The 24,455-nt window shown below is 43.9% G+C and overlaps 1 protein-coding gene across 2 annotated transcripts in view; it reads right to left on the bottom strand.

The window, feature by feature from the left end:
• The window catches only part of sbf2 (SET binding factor 2), a 743,327-nt gene that overhangs the window by 84,286 nt on the left and 634,586 nt on the right, over window positions 1-24,455 (bottom strand). For both annotated transcript variants that reach the window (XM_068046388.1, XM_068046387.1), the window contains exon 26: window positions 19,156-19,354. In XM_068046388.1, the coding sequence (XP_067902489.1) occupies window positions 19,156-19,354 (199 nt within the window). The remainder of the gene's footprint in view (window positions 1-19,155; window positions 19,355-24,455) is intronic.

Here is a 24,455-nt window from a genome sequence, read left to right on the forward strand (position 1 = left end):
GACTCCCCACCATCTGCAAGGCACAAGTCAGGAGTATGATGTAGCACTCTCAGCTTGTTGGTTGAGTGCAGCTGCAATAACACTCAAGAAGCTCAACTTCCAGGTCAAAGCAGTGTGCTTAATTTTCACATAATCCCTATTCTAAACATTCACATCTCCCATCATTGGTATACTACCGCCTGCTGCAATGTGTGCACTATCTGTAGCATGCACTGCAGAAACTTGGTAAGACTTCTTCAGCAGCATCTCCCTAGCCTCCAGTACCTTCTATGGTCAGGGCAGCAGGTGCACAAGAACACTACCGCATCCACGTTCCAAGCTTGGGAATTCACTGAAAGGTCCAAATGAAAGGTCTCCAAAGAGGTGCAAATACATAATTCCCTGACAGGTAGGTAAAGCCATAAAAAAAGGAAAAGATCATACTGGGTTTTATACGCGAAGGCACAGAATGCAAGAGTACAGAACTAGTAAATTTGTACAAAGCATTAGTTGGGCCGCAGTTTGACTACTATGTGCAGCACTGGGTATGGCTTTAAAGGGCAATAAAACACCATGGAGAGCATACAGTGTATATTCACTAGGATCATGCCAGGGATGGGGAAATATAGTTACAAGGAATGTTTTGATACACTTGGACTACTGCCACTGAAGCAGAGAAAGTGAAGAGCAAATTTAATACAGCTTTTACAAATTATGAAGGGTCTTTAGAGGAAACAGGAAAGACTATTTTTTCTGGTTGGGGAGTCAGTGACTAGGGGTTATCAATTTAAATTGAGAGAGTGAGGTGAGAAATTTCCATACAGTGTTGTTGGAAAATTGGATTCTTTTGCCATAGAAGTAGTTGAGGCAATGACCATTGCATCTTTTAAGGGAAAAAAGGATAAATATGGGGAAAGGGTTGAGCAGCAACTCTAGCATGGAGCTGTCACAGACAGAATGAGTTGAATGACCTGCTTCTCTGCTATAAATATCTGTGGGTTCTATCTCGGCGTTGAGCAATATTTCCTGATTCCTGTCCATTTCCCAGCTCTGTTTAGCTGCTGCACATTTTGAAATTGAACCATTAAGTCCTGGAACCAACTGCTCCTTTCCTTGCTGCCGATGTCACTGGAACAGTTTAAATTGGTCTGCTTTTGATATTTTCATTGTAAACCCTAAAATACCATACCTAAAATGGGACAAAATGAGAGAAAATTGGACATTAGCTGCTGGGTTTGCATCAAGAATAAAAAAGACTGGCCAAAAATTGTACAGGTAACAATCCAAGGCCAACAAAAAGAAACTTTCAACCCACCAGTCTGCACTGGTTTAAAAGCCAAATGTTGCAGATAAAAGGACAATAGTCTATTCTCATGCTTTGAGGCTTTCTGAACATTTTCACAGCAAGTATTTGTAAAATCAATTAAATACGTTTTAACGTATAGTGTATTTATGCAAGACAAGAAAAAAGGGGTTTGAGACAATAATTTGTTCAGATGTATTCAGCAAACTTTGATGTTTTCTCATATATTGTTCTTTTGGGCCTCCTTATCTCGAGAGACAATAGATACGCGCCTGGAGGTGGTCAGTGGTTTGTGAAGCAGCGCCTGGAGTGGCTATAAAGGCCAATTCTAGAGTGACAGGCTCTTCCACAGGTGCTGCAGAGAAATTTGTTTGTCGGGGCTGTTGCACAGTTGGCTCTCCCCTTGCGCCTATGTCTTTTTTCCTGCCAACTACTAAGTCTCTTCGACTCGCCACATTTTAGCCCCGTCTTTATGGCTGCCCGCCAGCTCTGGCAAACGCTGGCAACTGACTCCCACGACTTGTGATCAATGTTACAGGATTTCATGTCGCGTTTGCAGACGTCTTTAAAGCGGAGACGTGGACGGCCGGTGGGTCTGATACCAGTGGCGAGCTCGCTGTACAATGTGTCTTTGGGGATCCTGCCATGTTCCATGCGGCTCACATGGCCAAGCCATCTCAAGTGCCGCTGACTTAGTAGTGTGTACAAGCTGGGGATGTTGGCTGCCTCGAGGACTTCTGTGTTGGAGATACGGTCCTGCCACCAAGAAGATCGCCCCCCTCAAATCTAAATCAGGGGACATAATCACTGACCAATGCAAACAAATGGACCGCTGGGTTGAGCACTACCTAGAACTGTACTCCAGGGAGAATGCTGTCACTGAGACTGCCCTCAATGCAGCCCAGCCTCTACCAGTCATAGATGAGCTGGACATACAGCCAACCAAATCGGAACTCAGTGATGCCATTGATTCCCTAGCCAGCGGAAAAGCCCCTGGGAAGGACAGCATTACCCCTGAAATAATCAAGAGTGCCAAGCCTGCTATACTCTCAACACTACATGAACTGCTTTGCCTGTGCTGGGACGAGGGAGCAGTACCACAGGACATGCGCGATGCCAATATCATCACCCTCTATAAAAACAAAGGTGACCGCGGTGACTGCAACAACTACCGTGGAATCTCCCTGCTCAGCATAGTGGGGAAAGTCTTTGCTCGAGTCGCGCTGAACAGGCTCCAGAAGCTGGCCGAGCGCGTCTACCCTGAGGCACAGTGTGGCTTTCGTGCAGAGAGATCGACCGTTGACATGCTGTTCTCCCTTCGTCAGATACAGGAGAAATGCTGTGAACAACAGATGCCCCTCTACATTGCTTTCATTGATCGCACCAAAGCCTTTGACCTCGTCAGCAGACGTGGTCTCTTCAGACTACTAGAAAAGATCGGATGTCCACCAAAGCTACTAAGTATCATCACCACATTCCATGACAATATGAAAGGCATAATTCAACATGGTGGCTCCTCATCAGAGCCCTTTCCTATCCTGAGTGGCGTGAAACAGGGCTGTATTCTCGCACCCACACTTTTTGGGATTTTCTTCTCCCTGCTGCTTTCACATGCATTCAAGTCCTCTGAAGAAGGAATTTTCCTCCACACAAGATCAGGGGGCAGGTTGTTCAACCTTGTCCGTCTAAGAGCGAAGTCCAAAGTATGGAAAGTCCTCATCAGGGAACTCCTCTTTGCTGACGATGCTGCTTTAACATCTCACACTGAAGAGTGCCTGCAGAGTCTCATCGACAGGTTCGCGGCTGCCTGCAATGAATTTGGCCTAACCATCAGCCTCAAGAAAACGAACATCATGGGGCAGGACAGATTAAGTGATTAGAAATCTGAAGGAATAAATAGATGTTATTTTCTTTAAGTAAGATGACCGAATGAAGTGAAAAGTGCTGTAAATTCTTTAACATTGCCATGCAGACCCCCACCTGCCAAGAATGAGGTATATTAATTTTGTCACTTGAACAGTGATTTTAAACTGTTGCTGGAGTGAAGAAAAAGCTTGTTAAAAAATCACCAGACACTTGGCTGAAAAAGCATCTGCATACTAACAGACAATGCCTGGAGAGAAAATTGACTATTCCCTGCTCCAATTAACCCCAAATTAATTTTGATCACCAAACATTGAAGGCAAGGAAGCGTATTCCATGCCCTGCTAAGATGATACAATCCACAGAGGCAGGACTGGTTAAACCAGCTGGTCACATGACTAACTGGCTGGTCCAGAATTTTTTGAACTAGCTACAGGACAGTTTGAATTCAGAAGGCTGTTTGAAACTGAAGCTGATGCAAGCAAGTCTCTCACCTGGCTGTCTCTCTCTCTCGCTTTCTCCCAAGCCACCGGACCCACGGAAGACACGTAAACCTCAAGAGAGAAAAGGCTCCAAGTTGAAGCGTGAACTGGGCCCCAACAAATTGCAAGTCTTACGGGCATCCAAAGACTCCACAGTGAACCTAAAGGACTGTAACTACCAGATATTGCCTCAAACGTTTCCCTTTTATTCCTTCTATTTTTTCTGTCTCTATCTGCGTGTGTTTATTGCGTATGCATGCAAGTGTGGTCGCGTCACATATTCGTAGTCGTTAATCAGATCAGAGTTTAACATGAATAAACTTCTACCTTTCTTGTTCAAATCTGTTTGACTTCTTTGCCTTACAATTGGAGCAGTGAACAAGGATTCACTACGGGGGAGCTAAAAACATGGTGTTTCAAAAATTAAGCCCTGTTACGGTTAAATCAGGGAAAGGCTGAGAGGGAACCCCTGGACCCCTCTCATCTGGTTGTAACAGAAATTTGGGAGCTACCATCCGGGATTTGACTCACAAACGAGAAATTGGAAGTGGAAAGCTAAATTGTTCCCGATCAAAAAAAAGATTTCAATACAGGTTTTCTTGTGGTTGTGTGTGCTAGAATACTAACATGTCTGCGACTGAAACTAGTAGCTCCCCAAGCCAGGATGAAGTAACTTGGGATAAATTAAAAGCACTGTCTCTGGAGGAGCTGAGGACAATGGCTGCGCAGTGTGGGATCACTGTACATGGCAAAGCTAGGAAGTCTGAACTCCTAAGGCTAGTGGCGAACCAATTTTCCCTTGAATCTGAAGAAACAGAAACAGGGTTAGAAGTAGACTCCAACAGGGTATTGCTAGCAAAGATACAATTGGAACAGAGGAAATTTGAATTGGAGGAAAGAGAAAAAGAGAGAGACAGAGAAAAAGAGAGAGAGACAGGACAGAGAGAAAGAAAGAGCCTTCCAGAAGGAATATGAAGACAAAGAGAGGGAGGAGAGACAAAGAGAAAGAATCTTCCAGAAAGAATGCGAAGAGAGAGCTGAGACGACTTGACTTAACTAGGGGGCGACAGAGTAACCCCAGTGAAAGCTTGGCCAATATGGAGTAAATCAAAGCTGGGTACAGGATTGTTAAAACTTTCCCAACTGATCCCAAAATTCAATGAGGGAGGTGTGGAAGCGTATTTTGCATCTTTTGAAAAACTGGCAAGGCAGTTAAAGTGGCCAGCTGAGGCCTGGACTCTGCTGTTACAGAGTAAATTAATTGGAAAAACCCATGAGGTTTATTCCATGTTGCCAGATGACAGTTCATCAAATTATGAACTGACAAAAAATGCTGTCCTCGGGGCATATGGGTTAGTACCGGAAGCCTATCGCCAAAAGTTTAGAATCCTCAAGAAGCAAGTTGATCAAACTTACCTGGAGTTTGAGAGAAATAAGCAGCTGGCTTTTGACCAGTGGCTGAGGGCTCTTAAAGTACAGCTGAGCTATGAAAATCTCAGAGACATAATTTTGCTAAAGAAATTTAAAAACTCTCTCCAACTCTCCATAAAGACACATGTAGAGGAACACAAGGCTCATAGAGTCCTCATTTATAAATCAGTATTCGAGGGAAAAACCTTTCGTAATCACCCCCACAAATCCGAAAAGGACAGAGGGTGGGAAGGTGATAGAAGCTCAAGCAGTCCTGGGAGGGAAGGAAAAGCAGGAGACACAGGGCGCCCTCTTCCAGCCAAAAAGGAAGGGGTTGTGAGTAAGAGTGAGACCCGGAGACCTATGTGCTTCCATTGCAATAAAGCAGGGCAGCCAAGAGCTAACTTTAAAGGGAAAACCTGTAGGATTAATCAGGGCACACCCATTCAGTGAAAACAGGACCCTGATGGAAAGCACAGCAGAACAAGCTGTGGTATTAACTGCAGTGAGAGTGAGACCCAGGAAGCCTACGGCTGCAAGTGCAGGAAAATTTAATAGGATTCCTGAAGTTTATCAGGGTTTTGTGTTTGAAGGAAGAGTAACCCCATACCCCTCGAGCTGGGAAAGCAAGCCCACAGTAATTCTCAGGAACACAGGGGCCACTAGATCCCTTTTACTGGGAATAGGCCTGACCATTTCCCCCCCCCCCCCCTCCGCCCCACCGAGTGCAGTAAACACCAGAATGGTGGTGAATGGTATTGAAGGGCAGTGTATGCCTGTACCTTTACACTGGGTGCACTTGCAGTGCGACCTAGTTTCGGGACCGGTGACCATAGGGATTGTCCCTAGTTTGTCAGTGGACGGGGTTGACCTGCTCCTAGGTAATGTTCTGGTGGGATGAAGGTGGTAGCTTCCCCAATAGTGAAAGAGAGACCCCAGGAGGTTAGAGAAACAGGGCAGTGGCAGAAGGCGGTCCCCTGCAATTTCTCTGAATGTGTAATGAATGAGGTCATAATCAAACCAGCTCCCCCAGAGGAGACCGCATTGGCACTGCAGGCAGATGACTGAGGTCTGTCTATCTGAGACTTTCTTTGCAAAGTTAGAAGACCCAGGGAATGAGTTAAATAGATTTTCCCTAGCTGAGGCTCAGCGAACTGACCCAGTATTGAGAGAATTAGCACAGGCTGCCCAGTCTGAAATTGAAGCAGCGGGAGGCCCTGATTGCTACTATTTAAAGAATGAGGTACTGATGAGGAAATGGAGTTCTCCTCACAGACCTGAGAGTTAGGAGTGGACAGTGGTTTACCAGTACGTGGTGCTGTAGAGGTACTGGAGAGAAATAGTAAGAATGGCCCATGAGATTGCAGTGGCTGTACATGTCGGTATACAAAAAACCGAAGCCCACATAAGACAGCTGTTTGACTGGCGAAAACGTCACAAAAATGTGGTGGAGTACTGTAGGTGTTGCCACTTAGGCCAGGTTGAGGGGAAACCCCAACTTAGTGAAAACTGCACCCCTAAATCCTGTATCAGTGTTTGGAGGACCCTCCAGCAGAGGGCTGGTGAACTGTAAGGGACCCCTGCTGAGAACAAAAGGGGACAGCCAGGCATATGGCTGGCAACAGGTTAGAAGGGAACGGGGAAAAAGGGACCAAGAGGGCAGGTTAAACGTAGTCTGGGAGAAATCCCAAATGGAAACCCTGACTGTCCGGTTAGCCAACCACAAAATATTTGAAAAGTTAGACCCTACATCCTCCTATGTAACTGCAGACACTAGAAGCACCCCACCAGAGTTGCTAACAGCATTTACAGGCACCTGCGGAGACAAAGAAAGTCCTCAAGAGGGCAGAGAAACTGTGAGGGTGATGTCTCACCTAATCGAAGTGCCGCAGGGGAGTGCAGTAGAATGTGGACAAATGCCTGCAAACAGGAGTGCCCTACAGGACATAAGGAAGATTAGCCAAGAATCCTCCCCCACAGTCAGAGAATAAGGGAACCAGCAATCCCCTGAGGTGAAAAGCCCTTGTATGACTCATCAAGGCACTAAAAGAGAGATCCAACTGGAACCGCCCACTACCGCCACCCCGAACAGAACTCCAACCTCAGACTAATTAAACCTAACCTCCACCTGCTGCCCCCCACCCCCCACCCCTCTGCAGACCTCAACAAGAACAAAGTCCCCTTAGACAGTCATGAAAATGTGCAAACTAAAAGAACTGCCCAAAAACCACATGTTTATTGGGACGCCAGAAAGGGCTGCTAACAGCAGCATGGCCACCAAGAAAAGACAGGCTGTAAGAATTGTTAGGGTCCTGAATGAATGGGATTCATATGTGTGTTCTCTCTCTACTCCCTTTTAATGAAATGCTATTTTTTTTTAAAAATTGCATTTCATTCCACTGGGTCTGGAGGCGTCATGCAGACCCCACCTGCCAAGAATGAGGCATATTAATTTTGTCATATGAACAATGATTTTAAACTGTTGCTGGAGTGAAGAAAGAACTTGTTAAAAAATCATGACACTTGGGGAAAAATATTTGCATACGAACAGACAGTGCTTGGAGAAAAAAAAGGACTGTTCCCTGCTCCAATTAACCCCAAATTAATTTTGATCACCAGACACTGAAAGCAAGGAAGCGCATTCCATGCCCTGCTAAGATGATACAATCCAGAGGCAGGACTGGTTAAACCAGCTGGTCACATGACTAGCTGGCTGGTCTAGGATTTTTTGAACTAGCCACAGGACAATTTGAATTCGGAAGGCTCTTTGAAACTGAAGCTGAAACAAGCAGGTCTCTCACCTGGCTGTCTTTCTCTCTCTCACTTTCTCCCAAGTCACTGGACCCACGGAAGACACGGTAAACTCCGCACAGGCAGTACCCAGAATTGAACCTGGGTCCCTGGAGCTGTGAGGCTGCGGTGCTAACCACTGCGTATGCATGCAAGCGTGGTCGCATCGCATATTCCTTGTTGTTAATCGGATTAGAGTTTAAGATCAATAAACTTCTACCTTTCTCGTTTAAATCTAAGGAAACCTGTTTGATTTCTTTGCCTTACAATTGGAGCAGTGAACAAGGATTCACTAAGGGGGAGCTAAAAATACGGTGTTTCAAAAATTAAACCTCAAGAGAGAAAAGGCTCCTACATCAGAACAAGCTGAAGCATGAACTGGGCCTCAACGAATTGCAAGACTTAACGGCAACCAAAGACTCCACAGTGAACTTAAAGGACTGTAATTACCAGATATTGCCTCAAACTTTTCCCTTTTATTTTTTCTGTCTCTATCTGCGTGTGTTTATTATTTATTTATTTTTATTTATTTAGAGATACAGCACTGAAACAGGCCCTCCGAGTCTGTGCCGACCAACAGCCACCCATTTATACTAACCCTACAGTAATCCCATATTTCCTACCACCAACCTACACTAGGGGCAATTTACAATGGCCAATTTACCTATCACCTGCAAGTCTTTGGCTGTGGGAGGAAACCGGAGCACCCGGCGAAAACCCATGCGGTCACAGGGAGAACTTGCAAACTCCTCACAGGCAGTACCCAGAATCGAACCTGGGTCCCTGGAGCTGTGAGGCTGCGGTGCTAACCACTGCGTATGCATGCAAGCGTGGTCGCATCGCATATTCGTTGTTGTTAACCAGATTAGAGTTTAAGATCAATAAACTTCTACCTTTCATGTTTAAATCTAAGGAAACCTGCTTGATTTCTTTGCCTTATAATTGGAGCAGTGAACAAGGATTCACTAAGGGGGAGCTAAAAACACGGTGTTTCAAAAATTAAACCCTGTTACCAGGCAAAGGCTGAGAGGGAACCCTCTCACCTCGCCGTAACAACATATATTACATTGTCATGCCCAGTAAAGACATATCATATTCCTAACTTTTAAGATACAAACGTTATTCAATGCGGACTCCTTGAAATTGACTTTTCCCTTTAAAAAGTGGACAATGTGCAGCAAAGATTCTCCAAAGGTCAGATGACTTGGCCTGTGAATTCAAAAAGGTGTTAACTATACCCATCCTGAAACCATCAAGGGACATTTCTGAATTGAATGGTTTTCTTCTGAGACAAAGAAGGTGTGAGGTAGCCACATCATAACAGAATAGTACCCATCCAGACATCCATAGATAGCCATGGATTCCACATCCTGGTCCATTGTGTGGTCACACCAAGGGAGAAGGCCACATGTCAAATAACAGAAATGCTACTGTGATTAATTTTTACCTTAAAAGGCAACCCCTGGAGAGAGAAGGAAAGATCACAACATCACAAAAGGCAGTCCAGCTAGTGGCTGTGGAAAGCAGTCCAGCCAGGCAAGGAAGGAGCCCCACTGCTAATTTTATACTTCAACTTGCTGCAGTGGAGAACAGAAAGTGAGCTATCATCTCCAGTCTGAAGTCCTAACCCCCCACCAGAAATCTACAACACCTTGTTACGTCCAGGTGAGAAAGTTGTCTAGGGATCTTTTGCTGTCTTCACCTGGTATTATTATAACAGGGTTTAATTTTAAACACACTGTGTTTTGAGCTCCCCCTTTGTGAATCCTTGTTGACAGCTTTCCAATTATAAGGCAAAGAAATGAGCACAAACAGGCTTTCTTTAGGTTTAAAGTAGAAAAGTGAAACTTATTAAACCTTAAACTCTAATACGATTAACGTCTACGGATATACAACGCGCCCACGCTAGCATGCACACGCGATACGCACATGCAAACAGAGACTGAAAAGAGAAGAAAAATAAAATGGAGGTTTGACGCAATCTCTGAAAAGGTTTTTTTTTTTTACGGTGCTTCGAGCTCGCTGTAGGGTCCTTGATTGTAGGTAGTCTTGCTTTTCGTTAGGGCCCAGTATTCTTCTTAAACCTTGTTCACTGTAGGAGACTTTTCTCTCTTGGGGTTCATATGTCTTCAATCGTTTCTGAAGCTGGTGAGAGCGAGATGAGAGCAGACAGGAGAGTGGTGTTCTCAGTCCAGGAGCTAACAGCCTTCTGAGTTCAAACTTCCTGTTGGAAGTTCAAATTCAAAAAACTCCTACAGTCAGTCATGTGACTAAACTGGCTACGTCTGTTTGTGTAATCGGCCATCTTAGTAGTTAACCTGGAATGCTAGCATTTCCACCTTCAACGTCTTGTAATCAAAAGTCCATTGTGGTTTAAATTGAAGCAGGGAATAGCTCCTTTGAAGTACTGATCTGTTGATATTCTTATGTCTCTCTCCAGCTAAAGTCTCCAATTCTTTTTTAAAGCAAGTTCTTTCTTCACCATCAGCAGTTTAAAATCAATGTTCATGTGGCAAAATTAATTTTCCTCATTCTTGGCAGGTGGGGGGCTTGCCTGACAACATCAACAAGCTCAAGACTACAAACACCCAGCCTACACCTTTAAAAGAGACTGTCCTTCTGAGAAAATTGAACAGGTTCACCGTAAGCCACGAACACCTACCTCACTTTGAACTGCATCCTACCCTTCTCTATGTGTCTATTCGTGTGTGTGTGTGTGTGAGAGAGAGCAAGAGAGAGAATGAATGTGTGTGTGGGTGAGGTTGCGACTATTTCCGGAATTGTGTAAAATATAAAGAGCTATCTTTTGTTTAACCTATGAGAAAACCTGTCATTGGCTCTAAAAACACTCAGGGGCTAACTCATCTTTTTAAACAAAACACGACTGCAGTCAGTTGGGAGCTAATCAGTGGGAACCACCCACACCCTTTACCACCTGTTCATAACAGCATGAAGCATGAAGCCAAATTTACTGTTGTAATTAAATGAGCCCAATTATAATGCTCACTGTTTATTCACCTTACTGTGAAATAAAACAGCTTACAAATTCACATTAGGCATTGTCTCACCAAGCATTTGCTCAATCTGCATTTGGAAGACTGGATTAATATACATGGTTCAGGTCACATTGATAGACCTCAGGTTACACAACTTACAAGTAAATACAGAGCTGTGTGAATCAATTCTTACAAGGTTGTAAGGAAAAGAAGCAAATTGACAGTTTTTAGCCTGACATTCAACCAGCATGCCTTGGGAAGCCGGATGCAGTGCTGTTGGAAAAAATGCTTGTTTTACAATCTTTTAAAATTAAACTTATTGAGCTATGGTAAGGCAATGAAATTAAACAAATGCTACTGGGAAGGAACAGTAGGTGAATAGAGGCATTGGTATTTGGATTTATGAGTAATAGACCTTGGAGACTGTACAACTTAGATAAGATGGGGCCTAGTGTTATAACAAATTCTACAAACATCTTTATCTCGAAGGTTGACTACAATGGGCTTTACATGATGGAAAATTACTGAAAGAAAACTAAAGAAAGATGGACAACTTTCTGTGCAAGTTCAAAGCCTATGGCTTAAACAAAAAGCTCAGAATATGATTGGGAATTGAAGAGAAGGCTCAAAGGATGGTATGACCCTGTCGATATAGTAATCCAGGTCCACCCTGAACAGGGGTATAAAAGATGGAACACAGCAGACACCACTACTGCAGTCAAGAGGTGGGATCCTGAGAGGTGTCGTAAGGAGACTGTATGACTAATTACTGGTAACATATTTGAGCATTCTGATTTTAGATATTGTTGAAGCATTTATTTGCTGAGAGTACAGTATCAAAGCAGTTTTATTTTTATTTATTAGTTTTTCTTTCACAACCTGTTAAATCTGGAATCATTTAAATTTTTCTGTAATCATTTTAAATCTATGCCCATTTTAAATCTGTAATCGTGGTGTCAAGAAAACCCTATATGCCAAATGAAAAATATTAATTTAATCAGTTGGAAACTTACATTAGATTTTTAATGGAGAAAATCTTGCAGTTAAATTTTTTAAATAACTAGCAGCCAAGATGACCACTATAATTTGCATCTGAAACACCTTTTCATATTCAATAAAGGTTTGAACAGCATGGACCCAGGACAACAGCTTGCTGTAAATGATTGAATAATCTAAAATGGCTTCATTAGCAGTCAAGGCAATCCTAACATATTGACTTTGAAAGAGCAAACCCCTTCCAAGTGTAAATTAGCATCCTGTGGCGCCAATTCCTAATCTTGAATTTCATTAGAAGGTCCAGAAAGCCTGAAGATGGATTGTCTGTCCAACTCGGGGGAAGCTTTTTTTTCCCCCTTGGACAAAGAGGATAAGCAGTAACGGAGTGTGCAGCAGCAGAGAAAGCTGCGTGTAGCCAGGCCTACAGACTGCTCCAGCAAGAGACAAGGGGAAGAGAGCCAACTACAATTCTGCCTTTGAAAACCCTGAGCAAATCAGGCCAGCCACAAAGTGCAGTTTGACCAGCCAAGACTTCAAGAATACAACTCCAGCAAATCATCCAACCTCAGACTGTGAATTTAAGTTCCATTTATTTTGGACTTTAATCCAACCACCAAATCCATTTTTCCCTCTGTAATCTATTTGCGTGCGTGAGATTCTCGTGTGAATGTGTATGTGAATGTATAACGTACTTTTAATTATTTTTAAATCAGGGTTAGAGTATTAAGGATAATAAACTTACCTCTTTCTTGTTTAAACTCAAGAAAACCTGTCCGATTGCATCTTTCACAAGCACATTAAAGGAAAAAGGTAAAACACTCACTGAGGTGGTCAGCACAAAAAAGGAATAAACCTTGTTGCGGTCAAATAAAAGGAAGGGCAAGAGACACCCTCCTCACCTGGCTGTAACAGTGAGTACAAATAAACTAACCCCATTAAGTTTAGTTTAGTTTAGAAATAAAGCACTGAAACAGGCCCTTCGGCCCACCGAGTCTGTGCCGACCATCAACCACTCATTTATACTAATCCTACACTAATCCCATATTCCTACCACATCCCCACCTGTCCCTATATATCCCTACCACCTACCTATACTAGGGGCAATTTATAATGGCCAATTTACCTACCAACCTGCAAGTCTTTTGGCTTGTGGGAGGAAACCGGAGCACCCGGAGGAAACCCACGCAGACACAGGGAGAACTTGCAAACTCCACACAGGCAGTACCCAGAATTGAACCCGGGTCGCTGGAGCTGTGAGGCTGCAGTGCTAACCACTGCGCCGCTGATTTCATCTCTTGAACCATGCTTGTAAATCTTTTCTGCACCCTTTCTAATGTCTTTACATCCTCACTAAAATTAGGTCTCCAGAATTGGACACAATATTCCAGTTGAGGTCGAACCAGTGTTTTAAAAAGGTTCACCGTAACTTCCTTGCTTTTGTACTCTATGCCCCGATTTATAAAGCCCAGGATCCCAATGCTTTTTTAACCACTTTCTCAACCTGCCTTGCCACCTTCAACGATTTGTGCACATATACCCTCAGTTCTCTCTGCTCCTGCACCCCCTTTAGAATTGTACCCTTTATTTTATATTGCCTCGCCTCATTCTTCCTACCAAAATATATCACTTCACAGTTCTCTGCATTAAATTTCATCTGCCAGGTTTCCGCCCATTCCATCCTCCTGTCTATGGCCTCCTGAAGTCCATCAATATCCTCCTTGCAGTTCACAATACTTACAAGTTTTGTGTCTTCTGCAGATTTTGACGTTGTCCCCTGCACACCTAAGTCTAAGTCATAATACAGATCAAGAAAAACAGCGGACATAGTACCAATCATAGTGAAGGTGCCCTGAGGCAGCAGCGATCATAATATGATTGAATTTTACATTCAGTTTGAGGGAGAGAAGAGTGGGTCTAAGACTAGTATTTTAAAATTAAATAAAGGCAATTATGAGGGAATGAAAGCAGAGCTAGCTAAAGTGAAGTGACAAATTAGGTTAAGTGATAGGTCAATAGAGATGCAGTGGCAGGCATTTAAGGGGATATTTCAGAATACAAGGAATAAATACATTCCAACTAGAAAGAAAAATTCCAAGAAGAGGATCCATCACCCATGGTTAACTTAAAAAGTTAAAGATAGTATCAAACTTAAAGAAAAAGCATACAATTGCGCAAAGATGGGTGGCAGGTAAAAACGGATAGTAAGAATTTCTATAGATATTTTAAAAAGAAAAGCTAACAAAGTGAACATCGGTCCTATAGAAAGTGAGTCTGGGGAATTAATAATGGAAAGTAAGGAGATAGCAGATGAATGGAACAGGTAATTTGTATCGGTCTTCACTATAGAGGATACAAGTAACATCCCAGATATAGCTGTAAATCAGGAAATGGAAGGGAGGGAGGGACTCAAGAAAATTACAATCACCAGGGAAATGGTACTGGGCAAATTGTTGGAGCTGTGGGCTGACAAGTCCCTGGGTCCTGATGAACTTCATCCTAGGGTCTGAAAAGAAGTGGCGAGTGAGACAGTTGATGTGTTGGTTTTAATTTTCCAAAATTCCTTAGATTCGGGAAAGGTTCCATTAGATTGGAAAATAGCCAAAGTAACTCCTTTATTCAAAAAGGGAGGGAGACAGAAAGCAGGAAACAACAGGCCAGTTAGCTTAACATCTGTCATTAGAAAAATGTTAGAAGATATTATTAAAGACGTTATAGCAGGGCACTTAGAAAAATTCAAGGTAATTAGGCAGAGTCAGTGTTTTTGTGAAAGGGAAATCATGTTTAACCAATTTATTGGAGTTCTTTGAAGAAGTAACGTGCTGCGGATAAAGGGGAACTGGTGGATGTACTATACTTAGATTTCCAGAAGGCATTTGATAAGGTGCCACAATAAAGATTATTGTGAAAAATAAAAGCTCATGGTGTAGGGGGTAACATATTGGCATGGATAGAAGATTGGCTAGCTAACAGGAAACAGACAGTAGGCATAAATGGGTCATTTTCTGGTTGGCAAGATGTAATGAGTGGTGTGCCACAGGGTTCAGTCCTGGGGCCTCAACCTTTTTACAATTTATATAAATGACTTGGATGAAGGGACCAAAGGTATGGTTGTTAAATTTGCTGATGACACAAAGATAGGTAGGAAAGTAAGTTGTGAAGAGGATATAAGGAGGCTACAAAGGGATATAGACAGGTTAAGTGAGTGGGCAAAATTCTGGCAAATGGAGTACAATGTGGAAAAATGTGAAATTGTCCATTTCGGCAGCAAGAATAAAGAAGAAGCATATTATCGAAATGGAGAGAGATTGCAGAGTTCTGACATGCAGAGGGAGCTGGGTGTCCTAGCACATGAATCACAAAAAGTTAGTATGCAGGTACAGCAAATAATGAGGAAAGCTAATAGAATGTTATTGTTTATTGCGAGGGGAATTGAATACACAAGTAGGGTGGTTATGCTTCAGCTGTACAGGGCATTGGTGAGGCAACATCTGGAGCACTGTGTACAGTATTAGCCTCGTTATTTAAGGAAGGATGTAAATGTGTTGGAAGCAGTTCAGAGAAGATTTACTAGACTAACAGGCGGGTGGGTTGTCTTATGAGGAAAGGTTGGACAGGTTAGGCGTGTATCTGCTGGAGTTTAGAAGAGTAAGAGGTGACTTAATTGAAACATATAAGATCCTGAGGGGTCTTAACAGGGTGGATGCGGAAAGGATGTTTCCTCTTGTGGGAGAATCTAGAACTAGAGGACATGGTTTAAAAATAAGGGGTCGCCCATTTAAGACAGAGATGAGGAGAATTTTTCTCTCTCAGCGGGTCGCGAGTCTTTGGAATTCTCTTTCTCAAAAGGTGGTGGAAGCAGAGTCTTTGCATATTTTTAAGGCAGAGGTAGATAGATGCTTGATAAGCAAGGTTGTGAAAGGTTATCCGGGGTAGGTGGGAATGTGGCGTTGAGGTTACAATCAGATTAGCCATGATCGTGTTGAATGGTGGAAGAGGCTTGAGGGGCCGAGTGGTCTACTTCTGCTCTTAATTTGTATGTATGTATCGTCGTAATCTCTGGGGAGCCTCACTGTATACCTTCCTTCAGTCCAAAAAACAACCATTCACCACTGCTCTCCGTTTCCAGACAGTCAGCCAACTTTGTATCCATGCTGCCATTGTCCCTTTTATTTCATGGGCTTCCATTTTGCTGACAAGCCTTTTAATGTGGCACTTTATCAAATGCCTTTTGGAAGTCCATGTCCACCATATTAACTGCATTACCCTATCAACCCTCTCTGCTACCTCATCAAAAAATTCAATTACGTTAGCGAAACACGTTTTACCTTTAACAAATCCATGCTGGCTTTCCTTATTTAATCCACATTTGTTCAAGGGACTTCATTTTGCCCTGGATTATCGCTTCTAAAAGGTTTCCCACCACCAAGGTTAAATTGACTAGCCTGTAGTTGCTGTGCCTATCCTTACACCCTTTTTTTGAACTGCTATGTAATATCTGCAATTCTTCAGTCCTCTGGCACCACCCCCACCCTGTATCTGAGGAGGATTGGAAGATTATGGCCAGTGACGCTGCAATTTCCACACTTAGTTTTCTCAGCATCCTCGGATGCAGCTCATCCAGTCCTGGTACATCAACTTTAAGTATAGCCAGCCTATTTAATATCGCCTGTTATTTTGGACTTTTGCATTCCCTTTTATGTTGGCTGCAAGTCTCTTTGCTTCTCTTATTTCACTTCCCCTCTGAACTTTCTGCATTCAGCGTGGTTCTCACTTTTATTATCAACCTGACATCTGTCATATGCATCCTTTTTCTGCTCTATCACACTCTCTATCTCCTTTGTCATCCAGGGAGCTCTGACTTTGTTTGGCCCACATTTCTCTGTCGTGGAAATGTACCTTGACTGTACCTGAACCGCCTTCTCTTTAAAGGCAGCCCATTGTTCCCTTACAGTTTTGCCTGCCAATCTATGATTCCAATTTACTTGGGTCACATCTGTTCTCACACCATTGAAATTGGCCCTCCCAAATTTATTATTTTCACTCTAGACTGCTTCTTGTCCTTTTCCATAGCTAACCTAATCCTTATGATAGTATGATCACTGTCCTCCAAATGTTCCCCTACTGACATTTGATCCACTTGACATGCCTTACTCCCCAGACCAGATCAAGCAATGCCTCCTTCCTCGTTGGGTCAGAAACATATTGATCCAGAAAATTCCGCTGAACACACTTCAGAAACTCTTACCCTCTCTGCTCTTTACACTACTATTAACCCAGTCTATATTAGGACAATTAAAGTTCTCCATCATAACTACGCTATAGTTTTTGCACTTAAAGTCATAAGAGTTTTACAGCACAGAAACAGGCCCTTCGGCCCAACATGCATGCGCCGACCATCAAGCACCCGTCCAAAACTAATCCCACTCCCCCGCACTTGGCCCGTAGCCTTGTATGTTATGGCGTTTCAATTGCTCATCTAAATACTTCTTAAATGTCATGAGTGTTCCTGCCTCTACCACCCTTTCAGGCAGCGTGTTCCAGATTCCAACCACCCTCTGGGTGAAAAAAAGTTTTCCTCAACTCTCCTCTAAACCTCCTGCCCTTTACCTTAAATCTATGCCCCCTAGTTATTGGCCTCTCCGCTAAGGGAATTTCCTTGCAAATTTGTTCCTCTCAGGCTTTCCCACTAGTTGGTGGCCTAAAGAGTACACCCATTAGTGTGATGGCACTTCTATTGTTTCTTAGATTTAACCAAGTTGATTCTGTTCTTGGCCCCTCTAGGATGCTCTCTTTCCAACACTGTATTTTTCACCCTAATCAATACTGTCACCCCTCCTCCTTTCTTTCCTTCCCGATCTTTCCTGAACACATTGGGCTGAATTTTCCACATCCTCTGACGTCAGGGGTTGTGGTGGGGTGGGGGCTGGAAAATGCCTCCGGGAGAGGGCCGCCACGCACCCCAACGCAGGGAAGGCTGGGCCCGATATTGCAAGCAGCGGTGAGGCCTCATGGCGGTCCCCCCCTACTGCTCGGCAACTGGAGCCCCATTGAAATATTTAAATTAATTAAGATCAATGAATTAAGGACCCTTACACTCCCGCCATCTGTCTTCGTGCTGCTGGCCGGCACTCCCGTGCCTTCGGATCCTGAGAACCAAGGTGGAACATTGGTGGATGGGGGTGTGGGGGGTGGGAGGGAGTTAAGTTTGTCAGTGCGGTGGGGGTGGGGGGTCAAAGTCATACCATTGTTGTAGGGGATGGTGGGAAGGGTTATAGTATAAAGTTTATGCACATTGTGGGGCAGGGTGGGGAAGATCAAGTGGACAAGGTAAGTGTTTTGCGGGGGGGGGGGGGCGGGGGGAGAAAAAAAGAGGGCAAGTAATTCATTCTATGGTTATGCGGGGGTGGGAGAGGGGCAAGATAAACTAATTAAATTTTTTAAAATTAATATATCTTTATATATTTAAATTGAACGGCAGGGCTCGAAGCCCTTTAAAAATGGCATAACGCCTGTGCACAGAGAGCTGACGCCATTGCTGGGGACGGACAGCCCACCCCCTCCACGTCATTGAAGGGAGGCAGTCTGCCCCAGCTATTTAAATGAGTCACTGCGCTTAATATCACAGCGACTCCGCAACGTGCAGCCCGCACGGGCAGGCGCCATTGTTTTCCCTTGCCGCCGATTTCGGCGGCGGGAATATAAATTTCAGCCCATTGTGTCCAGGAATATTTAGTAGCCAGTCCTGCCCCTTTCGAGGCATGTCTCCATTATTGCTACAATATAATATTCCCACAATACTCATTAAAATATTACACACAATTTCTGTATTCTGGATAATTAATTCTGCCACAGTGTCCTTAAGCTAGGGATGTTAGAAATAAACAAAAAATAATTTGCAGGTTCCCACTCCTGATCATTGCCTAGTGACCATTGCTGCTAAGTATGCACACATGTGGATAATATTCTTAAAATGATCCAAAATGTATTGATCATGTTCTGTTAATGATTTTGGGACAGAAATACCACTATCGTCTTCAAATGATTAATTACGCAGAAGTTATTAATTTATCTGACCAAAAACAGTCTTTGATAAATTGACGTGTGCATGTCTCAATTTCCCTTTAAGTGCCACTTGAAGCTGTCTCAACTTTGCATGAAGTTTATGTGAAAGGTTTGTTGTTGCCAACTATTCATTAATTGGAACATTGTGACTACATTTAAATGATTAAGCATTCCACTGCTAGTGAGGAGACTGCAATGACAGTTCAACAGAATGTCCTTGTGACATGATCAAGCTATTGACTTGTAGCTGTAAAGACAACATAAATGTACTAACCTTCTGCATAGTAAATACATCCTATTGGCAGCAGTTATCCTGAAGTGTTCTGTCTTTGAACGAGATGCGCTTGCACTGATAGTTCCCAGACCCAGGCGCTGGTAGTCCCGGAAACACGCTCGCTCTACCAACTGTTCCATAGTTGACTTTTCGGAAGCTTTCAAAGTGCTACTTGTGGGAAGTTCACCATCATCTGAAGCTATGATGTACAAAAATGAAGAATATTAATAACCACCCAGCTGATCACAAAAGCAAATTACTGCAGATGCGGGAAATCTGAAATAAAAACAGAAAATGCTGAAAATATGCAGCAGGACTGGCAGCATCTATGGAGAGAGAAACCAAGCTTCAGGTCGACCTTTCATCAGAACTGGAAAAAAGTTTGAGTTGTAACAGGTTTCAAGCAAGTACAGAGACAGGGAAAGTGGGGAGGGAGGAGAGAACAAAACAGAAATTGTATGATAGGGTAGGGGGCACAGGAGATTAAATGACAAAAGTGAGTAATAATGGGACAAGTAGAGAAACAAAAGATGGGACTAGAGGAGGTGTAAATGGGAACAACAGAATCATTAACAACAGCTGTATAATAAAATGGGGACAACGGTTACGATCTGAAATTCTGAACTCAATGTTGAGTCCGGAAGGTGTAAAGTGCTAATCGAAAGATGAGATCCTGTTCCTCAAGCTTACATTGAGCTTTGTGGTGCTCAATTGTCGGAGGTCAAGGACAGAGAGGTCAGAGTGGGAGTGCGGCAGAGAATTAAAATGACAGGGGACCTTAAGCTCGGGGCCATGCCAGCGGACTGAATGGAGGTGTTCTGCAAAGTGGTCTTACAATCTGCATTTGGTCTCCCCTCATCGTAAGCAATGACTACAGCATTTTAAATTGAAAGAAGTACAACTAAATTGTTGTTTCAGCTGTTTGGGATGTTTGGGGCCCTGAATGGTGGGAAGTGAGGAGGTAAAAGGGCAGGCGTTACATCTCCTGTACTTGGACAGGAAGGTTTGAGAAGGAGGAGAGGGAATGTTGGTGACTAAGGGGTGGACCAGGGTGACACAGAGGGAATGGCCCCTTCGGAATGTTGAAAGGGGAGGAAAGGATGTCTTTGGTGATGGTATCATGTGGAGGGAGTGGAAATGGCGAAGGCTGATCCAGTGGAGGCTGGTGATGTGCACGATGAGGACAGGGGAACCTGACTGTGATTCTGGGAGGGAGGGGAATGGGTGACAGAAGTGTGGGGAATGGGACAGACATGATCGATGGCCCTGCCAACCATGGTGGAGGGAATCCTCAGTTGAGGAAAAAGGAAGAATATTGGAAGAACTGGTATGGAACTTGGCATGGTCAGTACAGATAGGAGGGAGAATGGAATAGACCCCATACAGGACGCGTGGCAGAAGAAGTGTAGTCAAGGTAGCTAATCACTGTATCTTTAGCCCACTTAAGTAATTTGACACACCTTCCACCAAAGCAACTGTCTATACCTTGATAGCATGGAACTTATGTTGCTCCAGGTTTTACTATTTTTTACATTGATTTGTAAGTGTATAATATATTCCTCATTTAAAATTTAGAGCTATTTGAATGCAATTAGTAACAGTCAGAATATTAATCAAAATGAATACCTAAAGATAAAATACTTTTGAAACTCAGACTTGTAATGGGTTTTCATTAAATCCAAATATTCAAAGTTAAAATTCTTAACATTATTTTCCAGTGCACATGCTTCCTTTGCTCTTGGGTGAGCAAACAACATACAAGGCATGACAGTAAAAATGGCATTCAAATGTTAGCTGTAAATTGATTGGTTTAAAGTGCTGTGGCATAAACATAAGGATCACTGTATCTGCATCCACTTAACAGTCAGCCCCGACTGACATCACGCAGAGAGGTGTCTCCACTGAGGGCAAGGATGGTGAAGAGAGATATCTAAATGTAACAGACCTTTAAAACACATATTCAAGATTTTATAGTTTTCAGTGTTAGCTGTCTCAGAATATGTGAAATGTGCTTTTAGTTACTTTTCTCAAAGTTTCATAACATAAAAGAACATAAGAGCATAAGAAACACGAGCAGGAGTAGGCCATTTGGATCCTCGAGCCTGCCACCATTCAAGAATATCATGGCTGATCTGATTGTGACCTTAACTGCACTTTCCTGCCTGCACCCCCATAACCCTTTACTCCCATGTAGATCAAAAATCTGTCTAGCTCAGCCTTGAATATATTCAATGAACCAGCTTCCACTGCTCTCTGGGGTAGAGAATTCCAAAGATTAACGACCCTCTGAGAGGAAAATAAAAGTAACATGTTTGCAAGACAGTCATGCTTAAAATACAATGAGATTTCTTCAGTAGCTAATTTAGGGCCAGAAATAACACTGTGGGGCATTAGTGCACAAACACATAGTACATATATCTGAAATTCCTCTTTAAACTATTTTAGCTGAACTAAATATTTTATTTTAACAGTAAGAGCAATTTCAGATGAACCTGGGACCAAGTGAATAGCTCTTCCAGAGGATCAGCAGAGGTATGAAGGGCTGAATGACTTCCATCTGTGCAAAAATATTCTACTATTCTACACTATGAACGAAGAAAAAGATCCCACAACTTTCCTGACCCAGGATATTTGTATGGCTTAGGCACAATTTGAGTGCTGGCCTATACTATGGCTGGGCTTAGTGCCAGAAAGCAAAGCAGGAAACAAGAGCAAAGAAAGGGGAAAAAAGACTTAGAATGACAGACATGCAAATACAGAAACACAAATGTTTTTTTGTCTATGAGTATCACCACAGGAGAACACATATTTTTTCTTTTTAAAAAAAATTCATTCATGGGATGTAGGCGTCACTGGCCAGGCCAGCATTTATTGCGCATCCCTAATTGCCCTTGAGGAGGTGGTGGTGAGCTGCCTTCTTGAACCGCTGCAGTCCATTTGGGGTAGGTACACCCATAGTAACGTTAGGAAGGGAGTTCCAGGATTTTGACCCAACGACAGTGAAGGAACAGCGATATAGTTCCAAGTCAGGATGGTGTGTGACTTGAAGGGGAACTTGCAGGTGGTGATGTTCCCATGTATTTGCTGCCCTTGTCCTTCTAGTTGGTAGAGGTCGTGGGTTTGGAAGGTGCTGTCTAAGGCGCCTTGGTGCATTGCTGCAGTGCATCTTGTAGATGGTATACACTGCTGCCACTGTGCGTCGGTGGTGGAGGGAGTGAATGTTTGTAGATGAGGTGCCAATCAAGCGGGCTGCTTTGTCCTGGATGGTATCAAGCTTCTTGAGTGTTGTTGGAGCTGCACCCATCCAGGCAAGTGGAGAGTATTCCATCACATTCCTGACTTGCGCCTTGTAGATGGTGAACAGGCTTTGAGGAGTCAGGAGGTGAGTTACTCGCCTCAGGATTCCGAGCCTCTGACCTGCTCTTGTAGCCACGGTATTTATATGGCTACTCCAGTTCAGTTTCTGGTCAATGGTACCCCTAGGATGTTGATAGTGGGGGATTCAGCGATGGTAATGCCGTTGAATGTCAAGGGGAGATGGTTAGATTCTCTCTTGTTGGAGATGGTCATTGCCTGGCATTTGTGTGGCGTGAATGTTAATTGCCACTTATCAGCCCAAGCCTGGATATTGTCCAGGTCTTGCTGCATTTCTACACAGACTGCTTCAGTATCTGAGGAGTCACGAATGGTGCTGAACATTGTGCAATCATCAGTGAACATCCCCAATTCTGACCTTATGATTGAAGGAAGGTCATTGATGAAGCAGCTGAAGATGGTTGGGCCGAGGACACTACCCTGAGGAACTCCTGCAGTGATGTCCTGGAGCTCAGATGATTGTCCTCCAACAACCACAACCATCTTCCTTTGCGCTAGGTAGGACTCCAGCCAGCGGAGGATTTTCCTCCTGATTCCCATTGACCTCAGTTTTGCTAGGGCTCCTTGATGCCATACTCGGTCAAATGCTGCCTTGATGTCAAGGGCAGTCACTCTCATCTCACCTCGAGTTCAGCTCATTTGTCCATGTTTGAACCAAGGCCGTAATGAGGTCAGGAGCTGAGTGGCCCTGGCGGAACCCAAACTGAGCGTCACTGAGCAGGTTATTGCTAAGCAAGTGCTGCTTGATGGCACTGTTGATGACATCTTCCATCACTTTACTGATGATTGAGAGTAGGCTGATGGGGCGGTAATTGGCTGGGTTGGACTTGTCCTGCTTTTTGTGTAGAGGAAATACCTGGGCAATTTTCCACATTGCAGGGTAGATGCCAATGTTGTAGCTGTACTGGAACAGCTTGGCTAGGGGCGCGGCAAGTTCTGGAGCACAGTTCTTCAGGACTATTGCTGGAATATTGTAAGGGCCCATTGCTTTTGCAGCATCCAGTTTCTTCAGTCGTTTCTTGATATTGTGTGGAGTGAATCGAATTGGCTGAAGTCTGACATCTGTGATGCTGGGGACTTCAGGAGAAGGCCGAGATGGATCATCAACTCGGCACTTCTGGCTGAAGATTGTTGCAAATGCTTCAGCCTTATCTTTCGCACTGATGTGCTGGGCTCCCCCATCATTGAGGATGGGGATAGTTGTGCAGCCACCTCCTCCAGTTAGTTGTTTAATTGTCCACCACCATTCCCGTCAGGATGTGGCAGGACTGCAGAGCTTAGATCTGATCCGTTGGTTATGGGATCGCTTAGCTCTGTCTATCGCATGCTGCTTACGCAGTTTGGCATGCAAGTAGTCCTGGGTTGTCGCTTCACCAGGTTGACACCTCATTTTGAGGTATGCCTGGTGCTGCTCCTGGCATGCCCTCCTGCACTCTTCATTGAACCAGGGTTGGTCTCCTGGCTTGATGGTAATGGTAGAGTGGGGGATATGCCAGGCCATGAGGTTACAGATTGTGGTTGAGTACAATTCTGCTGCTGCTGATGGCCCACAGTGCCTCATGGATGCCCAGTTTTGCATTGCTAGATCTGTTTGAAATCTATCCCATTTAGCACGATGATAGTGCCACACAACACGATGGACGGTATCCTCAATGTGAAGGCGGGATTTCGTCTCCACAAGGACTGTGCGGTGGTCACTCCTACCAATACTGTCATGGACAGAAGCATCTGCGGCAGGCAGATTGGCGAGGACGAGGTGAAGTATGTTTTTTCCTCGTGTAGGTTCCCCCACCACCTGCCGCAGACCCAGTCTAGCAGCTATGTCCTTTAGGACTCAGCCAGCTGGGTCAGTAGTGGTGCTACCGAGCCACTCTTGGTGATGGACATTGAAGTCCCCCACCCAGAGTACATTTTGTGCCCTTGCC

The sequence above is a fragment of the Heterodontus francisci genome, chromosome 14 (genome assembly GCF_036365525.1).
Source record: "Heterodontus francisci isolate sHetFra1 chromosome 14, sHetFra1.hap1, whole genome shotgun sequence".
NCBI lineage: Eukaryota > Metazoa > Chordata > Chondrichthyes > Heterodontiformes > Heterodontidae > Heterodontus > Heterodontus francisci.